General features: G+C 37.8%; 1 protein-coding gene across 1 annotated transcript in view; it reads left to right on the forward strand.

The window, feature by feature from the left end:
- Positions 1–13,901, forward strand: part of GRIN3A (glutamate ionotropic receptor NMDA type subunit 3A) — a 138,467-nt gene that overhangs the window by 65,828 nt on the left and 58,738 nt on the right. The window contains exon 3 of the mRNA XM_036433158.2: positions 1,542–2,589. Within this exon, the coding sequence (XP_036289051.1) occupies positions 1,542–2,589 (1,048 nt within the window). The remainder of the gene's footprint in view (positions 1–1,541; positions 2,590–13,901) is intronic.

Consider the following 13,901-nt stretch of genomic DNA (forward strand, 5'->3'; position numbering starts at 1 on the left):
CTCTAGAGCAGTGGTTCTCAACCTTTCTAATGCCACGACCCTTTAATACAGTTCCTCATGTTGTGGTGACTCCAATCATAAAGTTATTTTCATTGCTACTTCAAAGCTGTAATTTTGCTGCTGTTATGAATCATACATAATATCTGTGTTTTCCGTTGGTCTTAGGCGACCCTGTTAGTGGTTCTAAACCTGTGGGTCACAACCCACAGGTTGGAAACCGCTGCTGTAGAGCTTAAGACCATCAGAAAACACAGATATTTACATTACAACTCATAACCATAGCAAAATTATAGTTATGAAGTAGCAAAGAAATAATTTTATGGTTGCGGGGTCACCACGACATGAGGAACTGTATTAAAGGGTTGTGGCATTAGAAAGGTTGAGAACCACTACCCTAGAGAGACAAAGCATTTTCCTGTCCCACCCATGTCAAAACATATATATACTGTCAGTGCCCTGGTTAGCAGAGTTAGGAATCAGTGTATCATTCAGTTCATAATTTTCCTCCCTTTGACTTTTGGCAGAAGCCCTTTCTAAGCCAGAGCCCATTGTTATTCTCTAATGACTTAGAGGGAGGGTAGCCTGAGGCTTCCCGGAGAACTGCAGGCCTATTTATCATCTTTCTGTTTGTCCCCCAGACAATAGCCCACATGCAGCTTTCACTGGTCTCAGGGCGGCAAATATGTTGATTGTTTTCACTCTACCAAGAAAAAACACTGGTAACAAGACTTGTCAGCTTTCTAGAATTATGAATACAATTTTTAAGCAATTATAAAAGTACTAGAGGCCTTGGTGCACAAAATTCGTGCACTCAGAGGGGGTTCCTCAGCCTGGCCTGTGCCCTCTTGCAGTCCAGGAGTCATTGAGGGATATCCCACTGCCTCGGAGGTGGGAGAGGCTCCCGTCACCCATCGTTGAGTCACCAGCTGTGAGCCTGGCTTCTGGCTAAGCAGTGCTCCCTCTGTGGGAGCGCACTGACCACCTGGGGCAGCTTCTGCATGGAGCTTCTGCCCCCCAGGTGGTCAGTGTACATCATAGCAACTTGTCGTTTTGCTGTTCAGTCAATTTGCATATTAGCCTTTTATTATATAGGATATGTATATTTACCAAAACTTATTCCTTGCACCAAAAAAATATTTATTGAGCTGATTTAGTTGTAATCAAATGTAATGACCAGAAAAAATGGACATGTTAAAGATGTTGAGGAACTCTACAGTTTGGAAAATATATAATTATCAGTTTACAGCAAAAAACAATTAACACCTCCCTTAACTAGGAATAAAGAAATTTGGAGTAAGATCAAGAGCTAAGGATCTAGCCAGGATGTGAGGGTAGGAGCTCATTGGCTCAATAAGATAGGACTCTTCTCCTAGAAAGAGTTCAGATTACTCATTCCTAAAGAAATTATAGGCAATGCCCTTTTTTTTTTTTTTTTTTTAAAGATCAGAGTTTCTTCTAAGACAAAGAAGTAAAAATGAGCATGGCTTTCTGTCTTTGGCTTCACCTCTCTCTTTCTTTTTGCCTTTGCTCCTCTTTCCCAGGTTTCTAGCCAACACCACTTTCAGAGGCCTCAGTGGTTCCATCAAAGTAAAAGGTTCCTCTATCATCAGCTCAGAAAACAACTTTTTCATCTGGAATCTGCAACATGACCCTCTGGGAAAGCCAATGTGGACCCGCTTGGGCAGCTGGCAAGGGGGAAAGGTTGTCATGGACTATGGAATTTGGCCAGAGCAGGCCCAGAGGCATAAAACCCACTTCCAAAACCCAAGTAAGCTACACCTGAGAGTGGTTACCCTGGTTGAGCATCCATTTGTCTTCACTCGGGAGGTAGACGATGAAGGCTTGTGCCCTGCTGGCCAACTCTGCCTTGACCCCATGACTAATGACTCTTCCATATTGGACAGCCTTTTTAGTAGCCTCCATAGCGGTAATGATACAGTGTCCATCAAACTCAAGAAGTGCTGCTATGGATATTGCATTGATCTGCTGGAAAAGCTAGCAGAAGACATGAACTTTGACTTTGACCTCTATATCGTTGGAGATGGAAAATATGGAGCCTGGAAAAATGGGCACTGGACTGGACTAGTGGGTGATCTCCTGAGTGGTTCAGCCCACATGGCAGTCACTTCCTTCAGCATCAATACTGCACGAAGTCAGGTGATAGACTTCACCAGTCCTTTTTTCTCCACCAGCTTGGGCATCTTAGTGAGGACCCGAGACACAGCAGCTCCCATTGGAGCCTTCATGTGGCCACTCCACTGGACATTGTGGCTAGGGATTTTTGTGGCTCTGCACATCACTGCCATATTCCTCACTCTATATGAATGGAAGAGCCCCTTTGGTATGACTCCCAAGGGGCGGAATAGAAGTAAAGTCTTCTCTTTCTCTTCAGCCTTGAATGTCTGCTATGCTCTCTTGTTTGGTAGAACAGCAGCCATCAAACCCCCAAAATGCTGGACTGGAAGGTTTCTAATGAACCTTTGGGCCATTTTCTGTATGTTTTGCCTTTCTACATACACGGCAAACTTGGCTGCTGTCATGGTCGGTGAGAAGATCTATGAAGAGCTTTCTGGAATACATGACCCTAAGGTAATGCTTCCTTTTTAGTTCTCTTTATCATCCATTATAACTCCATATATTGTGTCTTATGCTGTAGTTTGTCTATGTTCTTTCATTGAAAACAAAAAATTCCCTCAGCTGCCTATAGACTAGTCCAAAAATCTGTTGCCTCGTTGAATTATATGTTTTATTGTTGTATTAAATGCAACAAAAAGAGTGAAGCATTTCAGGGGGCATTTGTTCCAGAGAAAGTCTTTCTGGTAGAAACATCTATTAGCACAGTTTTTCCCTGTGTTATTTGACTGATAGAATGGCTATCTGGGAATAATCTTACAAAGCATATTCACCCAAAGCAGATTTCAAAAACAGATTATTTCTCTTGAGAATTAATGGGAATAAATATTTAGTATAATCCATATTTTAAATAGTAAAGCATCTTTTTGTCACCATTAAAAAATAATAAATGTTAAGAACTAACATTTTATTATTAGCTCCCAAAGTCAAATGCTAAAGATCTCAGTAGGTATATAAGAAAGAATGCTGAACTAACTGAGGTGGCAAGATTAGAAAAGAACAGGGTGTCCTTATAGAATGCAGAAAGCTGTAGAACTGGTCACCTTGGGTTGGGGGTAGGTCACCAACAGTTACATTACAATTGCCCAAGGACATTTAAGAAAAATGTCTCTAATATAGGCTGCCTTTTTTTATATTCTAGATAGTTGACCTTAAAGGTAGAAGGAAGGAGGATGGTAGAGTTCAGATGAACTGGTAAAGCAGTGGTAAGTTTCACAAATCAGACCCAAAGATTGCCAAAATGAAGTCAGGATGCTATGCAGGAGAAATATAAAGCAATGATTTTAGGGGATTAAAAATACAATCATACAGATAAAAATACAATTTACATAGCAGTAAAACACATTTTTAAGCAGAAGAAACAATCATTCCATTCCCCACTTTACAGCAATAGAAAGGTGAACTTAGAAGCCTAGCCCAACCCATAAGACAAAGTGAGTAAAACTGGATAAGGTCAACTTTCTGTTATAACCAGCAAGTTCTTCATGCGGTGAGAAAGGCCTACATGTAACCACGTTTAATTTGAGATAATGAATTGATTCTGGCTGCTTAAGTATCTGTAATCACAATGTCAGATAACTTTCAATGAATGTAATAGCTCCATTTTTCTTATTGATCATGACTCTTTAGTATGCTATCTACACATTTCACACAATTTTAAAAAACTGTTTTAAGAGTTAAGAATGTGAACACCTCATCACCATTTCAGCATTGAGATTCATTTGCTTCAACCAACTAATTTGAATCAAATAAAATGAAAAGCAAAAAGCTGAGCAGGACAGAACAATTTGTGATTCACTACATGTTCCAGTAGCCAAGGCAGCCTGGGATCTTCTTTCTTTCTTTCTTTCTTTTTCTGATGTGATCAGAGGGAAGAAATAACCTTTTTTCTGGCTGCTCTTACAGAGAACCTCAAGGAAGAAGGGACTGGCTTGCTGTGCAAATAAAATTCCAAGAGGATGGTTCTATCCTCACCTAACTATTTGCCAGAATAATTTATTTTACATGAAAAGTAATACATGTAGTTTCTCATGGCTCCGAACCATGGTCCCCCATCATGTCTCTTCTGGGAAGCAAGTTCCATGCTTCAAGGCAGGTGGGCTCTTGAAAGCATGAGACCAGGAAAGAATCTGAGTAATGTATTTAAGAGATTATATAGGCATTTCTCTGACATAGAACTAGCACTATTCGTTATAGGCAATGCAGAAAACAGAATAGACAGATGGAAACAAACACCGCTGGCCCATCATCCAAAGTCATTTTCTCTTAGCATTGTGAGATAATGGACTGGTGGTAAACATTGCAGTAATATTTTTATCCAACAAGGTCTTCACCTGGGCCTATGATCTAAGGCAGTGTTTCCCAAACTTTTGACATATGTGTACCCCTTCTATAATTTTCATAATGCTGAGTACCATCTCATACTCATGAGAATGTAGAATTAGGTGCAGCTAAGCACGGTGCAGTGCATATCCCCACCAAACTCCGGTGCAATGCGTACCCCCACCAAACTCTTCCTGTATCCCTGGATGTATGCGTACCACACTTTGGGAAACATTGATCTAAGGTATAGACCTGGGCATTCTCAGAACCTTCCAGCCATTGACATCCAGTGTGCTGAGATATAAGACAAGATGAGAAATATCACTTCATAAATTGTGAAGTACTTTGAAAAATAAACCTTATACCTCTGCTCTTGGAGTTGAAGTGGCCCAGCTGAAAGGATACGTGAGCATCTGAAATGAGCTATCTGCTGATTTTAACAGACTTTCTAATTCTTCTTTTCCAGCTTCTCACTTAAAATGCCCCCCTTAGCCCTATTCTCTAATATATTTTTTTTTAAGTGTCAGCTCCTTAGAGAGAATAGGAAGCTAGTGTCATTTTTGTATGGACAAATTATGGCACTGCTTTAGAAAAACAGTCCTAGTGAACGTTCAAGTAAATATTTAAAGTTGAATAGACCCGCTGAGAAGGCAAGAGCAAACTTTAACCTGAAATATTAAAGGAAAGGACATTCGCACAGCTGTAGCAGGGATAAAGCATTTCCCCAAACAATAAAGACCATCTTTATTGATCTTCATAAAGCAGCATGAGGCTGCTTCATAAAACATAGGAGATCATATAATAAAAGCTGGCCTTGAAGAAGGGAGGGACGCCAGAAATCCAAGGCAAGCGAGACATTGAAACCAGAGGTTGAAGTGAGAGGAAAGAAAGCTGAACTACTCTAAGCCATTCATTCTTTCTTTAATTCATCTGATCACAGCAACTTCTGTTCCAGGCGCCATGCTAGGTGGCTGGGTGTTAAATAGTGAGCAAAACAGATATTGTCCTTGCCACGTGGAGTTTATGGGAAGGGAAGACATTTATCAGGGGAGCCCATCCACCAGCTAATGAATTAAATTGTGGGAGCTTAAAAGTAAGTTAAGGCCAATTACAACAGAATCAGAGAGCCTCACAGGAGACCTGATCTACCAGAGAATCAGAGAAGGGCCCCCCCCCCCCCCACCCAGATCCCTTCCCCTCGGAAAGCAAATCTAGCTGAGAACTAAAGAATGTAAATGAGCTCACGGGGGTTGGGGGGTATTAGGAGAAGAGCATCTCAGGGTGACTGTTTAGTATTCTAGCTACATTAACACAAAGTGATATTTCTACATTTTTTCTGCATAATTTCAGCATATGCAGAAGCCCCTAGACTGGAGGGAGAGGGGTACAGTTGTTACCATCCATCATGAGCTAAGAGCCTGAAAAGCCAGGAAAAGGGAACAAATGGATTTTGATCATCAGACGTTCTAGAGAGAAAATTTCTCAAAAGAAGAAAAGTCCAAGCAATGCTATAGTCTGAGGATAGGTGCATTTCCCATGAGCTCCATGTACTTCCAGATCGAAAAGATATGGGGGAAACTCACTTTGGCAACAAAAATTCATACTAGATCAGAAAAGCATCCTCTATAGGAATTGCATTAAAGCAATCTAATGTAGAAACATAAAAGATGATTTGGATAAAAAAATTAAATGTGCTGATGGTAGTACACATTTTGTCAACATATTAAAAACCATTGAGTTATATACTTTAAATGGATAAATTGTATGGTATGTGAGTAATATCTCAATAAAGCTATTTTAATAATAAGCAAACAAGTAAGTTGCCATGTTACCAAATTGGAAGGCAGGATATTGAAAGATGTCAAATTTTCTTAGCTTAACAGCTCTAAAGCGAATCCAGTCAAAATCCCAAAGGACTTTTCTTGTTTGTTGCTTAATCTTCTAAAAATAATATATTAACATTAATATAAAAACAGATTCTAGAAATTTGATATTAAAAACTTAATACTAGCAAAACTAACAGAGAAGCTAATACTCATTGACCACTCCCATATGCCAGACACTCTTGAAAATCACATTAATATAATATACACCCTCCATTAAGTAGTAATGGAAATTAAAATAATCCAAGTAAAGCAACTTTTACAAAAACGCAAAATAAAATTAAAAAATAGTTAAAAGTCTTGTCAAAGCCCTGAGTGGTTTGGCTCAGTTAGAGCCTCAGATTGCAGGTAGGGGGTCCCAGGTTCAATTCCAGTCAGGGGCACCTGCCAGGGTTGTGGCTCAATCCCCAGTGGGGGGCATGCAGGAGGCAGCTAATCCATGGTTCTCTCTATCATTGATGTTTTTTATCTCTCCCTTTCCCTTCCTCTCTGAAATCAATAACGTGTGTGTGTGTGTGTGTGTGTGTGTGTGTGTGTATAAAGTCTTGTCAGATTTTAATACCAATATTAATTATATTTATCCTGAACAATTAGTTCTTGCTCTTTCATTCTCTCCCTTCTGGTCAATGTGAACTTGGTAAATGGCAAGATTCTCTTTGTAGGCTAACATCTGGAGAGCTTGGAGGCAAATTTCTTGCCTACTAAGAGCAGATTTATTGTCATTGCTTTATGCATTTAAGCATGATTCCTGGCTTCGTGTTGTTTCCTTTTCTACTTCATCCTACTTTAATTTATGCTATTCTGCATTTTGTGACCTTTAAGCTACTTTAAATCCTTTCAGGAAGAGAGCAAGATATATTTTAAGTAGTGTTCAAATCAAATAATAAAGAATATTAACAGCAATCCAGAAAAAGAAATAAAATTGACTGAGAAATATAAAAATGTTAAATCTTACATGTAATCAAAGAAATTCTAACTGAAACAGTAATGAAAAGATATTAATTTTTTTCCTTTTTATTTTTGTTAATCCTCACTTGAAGTTATTTTTCTATTGATTTTTAGAGAGCGTGGAGGGGAGAGGGAGAGAAACATTGATTGATTGGTTGCCTCCCTCATGCTGATCTCCGAAATATATGCCCTTGACTGGAATCGAAACCAGTACCCTTCAGTCGATGGGCCAACGCTCTATCCACTGACCCAAACCAGCTGGAGCTGAAATGTTATTTAGACCTATCAGATTAGAAATCTTTAAGTGCTGGTTCTCAATCTTGGTGGAAGCACATAAGACTGGCATTGGCATACATTGTTGTTGGAAGGGAAAGTTGGCACAATAATTTCATAAATCAATTTGGCAATTTGTACCAAGAGCCTTAAAAGGGGTCATGCCATTTCAGCCTTGATTTTCACTTCTAGGAATCTGTCCAAAGGAAATAATATGTGAACAACAATTTATTGCAAAGATTCACTGCTGTCTTGCTCAAAATAGCAAAAACTTGAAAGCCAGGTAGATATCCAACAGTAGCACAATTACATTGTAACATTTCTCCTAAGTGTTATAAAAATGTAGCCAGTAGAGATGATTTTGAATAGTTTTTAAATGTCAAAAAATCAAAATATCATGTTAAATACAATAAAGTTAGGATATAAGAGCATATCTATATTTTCAGTTTTGCAATATGCATATGCATGTGCTATACTAGTAAAGAGAAGTGACTAGAAGGAAATATAGCACAATGTTAACAGCAGCAACATCCAAGCACTGTAATTATAGGAAATATTTATTATTTCTACTCCATGCTTTCTGCAATGGGCCATATGTCATTTATGTAATGGGAAAGTACATGATAAGCCAAGTAGGAATGAGACTATTTGAGACATAAGACAATAATGTCTTCTTGTCTTAAAAAACAAACAGTGTTTGCTCCACATGTGCTGCCGCTGTCCGCAGCCTTTCAGCTCCAGTAAGAGGAGTTCCTCAATGAAGAACACTCCACGGTAAACTGTTTTCATCTTAAAGATGCTGAATTTTCCACAGTTACTTTATGAAACAAATTTTTATTCCCACCCAGTTTATTTCTCTCACAGGACTTAACACAATCTGAAATTGTCATGGTATCTCTTTGTTTACTAGGTAATCGACCCCCTGTGTTTTGCTCATCACTAGATCTACACAGTGTTGGGTGAACAATTAATATTCTGTAATAAATGGATAAAAATTTGCAGCATCATTGGATTAAGGATAGAACCTTCTGCAGGGATTACTTTGAAATCAATGCTTTGGATAAGACCTTTCATAACCATTCTCATCCTAGATGCTATCGAACGAATGGAAGGAAAACTCCAATAAGGGGTGCTGTACTGTGATGCAAAGGGCAAAGTCTCTGTGTTGGACAGATCTACGTTTCATGTATGCCTCAATCAGAGTTTAGTTGCGTGAAATTTAGCTAACTTCTTGCCATGGCCCCTGTGTCTTACTTTGACAGTATTCCAGTAGGTAACGGATGTTAAAGATCTAACTAAAGTTCTGATTCCACTCACCACTCAATTATAAACTTCACAAAGGTGGAGACCAGATCTATCTTATCCACCTATATCCCTAGAACAGTGGTTGGCAAACTCATTAGTCAAAGAGTGGCAAACCATGGCTCACGAGCCTCATGTCCTTGAATGGAGTATGACACAGATGATACTGCCCCAGCCTAAGTGGCTCTTGGTCCCCAGTGGCAGATTGTGGAGTTTAGGTCAGAACTGTGTAGTGATCCAGAAAGGATGAGACACACAGTACACGACACTTATTAGGAGTGGACAAATGTGTATTTCTCTTCCCTTCCTGAATGTTCTTCAAGGAACTTTAGGAAAACCATCAGGACTTAGCTAATTCAGGTTGATAAATGGGAAACAGAACAAATGAGTATGTGATCTGTTTACTTCCTCATCTACATGCAAAATAATTTTGAGATGGTTCTTCATAGAAATTTTAAAATAACTGTAGCCTTATTACTTTCAAATAGATATACTAATTCATACTAACTGCGGCAAAGCATTTTCAATTAGACACCCTGCTGTATTTGCTTTAATGAATGTCTAAGTTCACTTCCTTCATTTGAATACAAACAGAGAATATGCCAAATTTTTGCAAAACTTTCTCATAAAATAGAGGGAAATAGACTTATAATTTTGTCTACATTATTAACCTGCTTAGCGAGCACTCTCTTCATACACATACTTTCTATATCAATGAATATGTCATAGAAATAGGGAATATGCTAATAGACCCTCACACATATCCCAAAGATGATGGAGCCCACAACCATTAAAAGGGCAGTATGCTAATTTACTGCAACGCCCTCAAAGATGGAGGCATCCACAGCAACAAGATGGCAGCACCCAGTCCCCTCAGCCCAACCAGGGCACTTTATCAGGAAGTTGATGCCTAAAAAAAATGTCAAATGCCCAAAAATTTTAACAGTGCTAACCCAAACACAACCTATCAATGTTTACTTAAATTATATTTCAACTAACCTGGCTAGTGGGCTCAGTGGTTGAGCATTGACCTGTGAACCAGGAGGTCAGGGTTTGATTCCAAGTCAGGGCACATGCACAGGTTGCAGGCTCAATCCCCAGTGTGGAGCATACAGAACACAGCCGATCAATGATTCTCTTTTATCATTGATGTTTCTGTGTGTGTCTCTCTCTCTTCCTCTCAGGAATAAATAAAAATATTTTTAAATTATATTTGAACTTGAGATTCCCCCCCCCTTACACACAAGATCTGAAGTCATAGAATTAATGGAGGTGAATCTATTGACAAGTAAGAATGTAAATGAATGTAGAATATAAATATGGACATCTCTTATAGTTTATGTGTTTAAAATGATGATCAATCAACATCTTGAAGGTCCTACATAAACTTCATAACTTCACAATAAAAATATAGATATAATTTCAGTAACAGGGACTGGAAATAACAATGTCAATAAATAATAATAATAGCATTTATTGGATACTTTCTATGTTTGAGGACTATGCTAACTGCTTCATATGGATTTTCCTCATGTAAACCTTACTGCATTCATACACATAAGGAAATAGGGCTTAAAGAATTTATGTAACTTTTCGAAGGCCATATAGCTAATCAATGGTAGAGACAGGTTTCATACTCAACAACATCTGACTGTAAATTATTTTCTATGCATTGTTTTATTTGCACATTCAGTAAGAATGTCCTCCATTTATGCCAGCCAGCCCTTTCTTGACCCTTGAACTTAATCTGAGAAAACTGCTCATACACAAAGCTGATTCAAGGACAGAGACTTCTGCTGAGGCTGTGACATTGGCATTTGTACACACATAATATATGACTGAGTATGGCATGAAGAAGTGAGACTCAGAGTGTTCCAGCAAGAATACGTCCTCCCAGGTACTTCAAACCCTAAGAAAAAGGAGCAATGTGTCTTCATAACATCACAAGCCATTTGTAAAGCACTCCATTCCTTCCCAAACCCTTTCAGTCCAGCACCCAGTTTATCCTCTACATCTGTTGGCAGAAAGCGCATTTCAGGGGAGAGGAGACTGAGGCTCAGAAAGGTTAAGTGACTCTGCCAAAGTTCCAGCTTTCTAATTTCAGATCCATGACCATTTCAATGCCAAGTGCTCCCTCGTGTGAAACTATACTAAAGAAACGACTGGACATTCAAGGGTAGGGATGCTCATGGCTCCCAAAGCTTTGCTCAGCACTTCAGGAAGGTAACTTGAGAAAAAAAATTATCAGAACAAATAAGAAACTCACAATATGTTCATTTAATTATTGCTCCATGCACATCTAGAACTTGTGAATTACCTTAGGTTTTTAGATGGTTTAGCCTTCCAGGGAGCTGAATATTTTGCAGGTCAAATATAAATTGAAGCAGCTAGTATCCTGAGAGGCAAACTCAAGTCCAAAAATACTGAATATATTTTACTTGGTGTCATGTACCACATGACTAATAGGCGGCAAGGGCTTTCAGGGTTATAATTTTAGCCTGAGGTTCTGATAACTACATGAAATCCTTGAGTGGTTTATGATATCATAAGGTGAAATTATAGCTCCCCATGGGCAAAAGTTGTCGAAATGCTTTCAAGCATTGAGTGCCGTTACTATCCTGTCCTTAATGTCAATTATAGGAAAAACTATATTAAATGCCTAGTCATTTTGATAAATGACTTCAAATATACAAATTGTGTTTTTAATGAAAATGGCAGACGGGCAATTCATTTACCCATCTATGCTATAAATATTTGTAAGTCGCCATATACCTACCACTAAGATAAGGGCTGCTGTTACAACGATAAACAAGTCAGATTTCTAACCCTGTCCGCAAAGAAGTTTCATTTTAGTGGGGGACTTAGACATTTCATGATCATAACGTTGTGATAAGGGTTTTGATGATGAACTTTACCAATGTGTTAACAGGAAGCTGACCAGCTTGGGGGTGGGAAGCACAATGAGAAAAGGCCTCCTTGAAGAAGTAGTCCTAGAGCTGAACTCTGAAGGGTGAATCAAAACTATGAAGGAGAAAAAAAGACGAAAGCTCATTCTTATCAAACAGATGAGAGTGAGAGAGAAAAAAAGAGACCTTGAAAGCAGAACACAGAGATCTAACCTCCCCCAAATGATGGAACTGCTATATGGATATGCTAGAGGAAAAATCAGGGATCAAAAAATATTGTAACCTAAGCATTAACAAGAACTATATATGCACATATGTATATACATACATAGTACACATATATATGTATATTTCATATGTATATATGATATATATTTCTCATGTTTATAATATATGCATATAGTATATATAGCACAGCATATATATATATATCATAATGTATTGTATAATGTATACATATAGTGTATGTGTATACAGCACAATATATAATCTATATATACAGGCAGTCCTTGGGTTACATTGGACTTGATGTATGTCATTTCGTGGTTACATCACCATCTCCCATTTATAGTATTTATTTTTTTTAAAAAAGTTCCGTCATTTTGACGTATGTACATATGTGCTTTATGTTTTTTATTATTTATTTACCACAAGAAAAGGTTAGAAATTGTTATCTTTTAAATTGTTTTTACCATTTCACTTCATTACTGCTGTGTATGTGCTTCATGTGAGTGATGTAGGTGCTTATGTAGGTGGGTTCTGACTTACAGCAAAAATCAGATTATGTTTCAGAACTTCAAAGTATATCAATAATAGGTGGAAAGGAAAAGTCAATTAGAGACTTACAGAACAAAAGACTAACTTAAAAATGTGCCCCACATTCTAAATAAAGATCCTCAGATAAAGACAGCATTGCTTTTTTTATTTTCTGATATTTATTAGTGATTCTGTTCCCCAAAAGTAGATTTCACTTTAAAAATGACATTTTTAGAAAGTCTCAATAATGTACCAGTTATAAGAGACACATTTAAAACAGATATAAGCTAAAAACATTTAAAAGCTTGAATAATATAGTTCAGAAATATAGAAATTATTTTTAAATGTATTTTGTCACTTTAGAGTTTATCATAAATTCAAAAATTGTAAAAGGTACTCAAATAATTATTTCCTCTCAGAAAAGCTGTGTGCAAATGAAACTCAAAATAATGAAATATTTGTAACATTTTTGCATTAAGTGCTGTAATATAGTCCCATAAAGAAAGAATCTAGCCTTTGGGAATTGTAAATATAAAATCTTGCTCAGATGTCATTCCTGGGACAAGTGGCATATAATGACTGAAGTTTTAATAGCCATTCTTACTTGGAATTTTTATGCATTAATAATAGTTGAAGTAAAAATGAACAACATTTTCCAAATACAATAACTCAAAAATAAATGGAGTCATTTGTACACATTTTTTTAAATCACCTTGGGCTGAGTCAAACCATGGAAAAATTTAACTTAAAGAAAAACTCTTCTTTCTCCCAAATATCATAAGGATGTAAAAACAGGATTATAATGGAAGTTGTCTTGCAACATTAGCTGCAATGTTCATTCCCCTAAAAGGCATAATTCAGAGCTGTTCAGAGTTATGCATATTAGAGGAAAGTTTGAATAGATAAAAAACTAAATGCTGATAGAAAACCATGCCTCATAAAAAATTTTTAAAAAATAAATAAATAAAAAAGTTTACTTGTCTAGTTTGCACTGAAGGAAAAAGGAAAATATAGAAGTGCCCCCTTCAGCCACATGAAGATACAACAAGAAGTCAGACACCTGGAAAATGGCCCTCCTTTCACCACGCTGGCACTCTGATCTCAAACTTTCAACCTCCAGACCGTGAGAAGTCCATTTCTGTGGCTTATTTTTTAAGAAAGGAAATATTTTTTAAGAAAGGACCAAGTATCCCTGGTCCAAGGGGTGGGGGGAAAGCATGAAAATTCCAATCACAGGGCACTGCCCAGGGCTTACTGCCTGGGATCCTTTGTCGACCCATAGACCCATCAGCTGTCAATTCCATCACTAGTGGACAGCGCCTTCCATGTGAGGAGATGTGAGGACTACCAGCTCTCTGGGGAATCACTCTCCAGGGAA

The sequence above is a fragment of the Pipistrellus kuhlii genome, unplaced genomic scaffold (genome assembly GCF_014108245.1).
Source record: "Pipistrellus kuhlii isolate mPipKuh1 unplaced genomic scaffold, mPipKuh1.p scaffold_m20_p_12, whole genome shotgun sequence".
Taxonomy (NCBI): Eukaryota; Metazoa; Chordata; class Mammalia; order Chiroptera; family Vespertilionidae; genus Pipistrellus; species Pipistrellus kuhlii.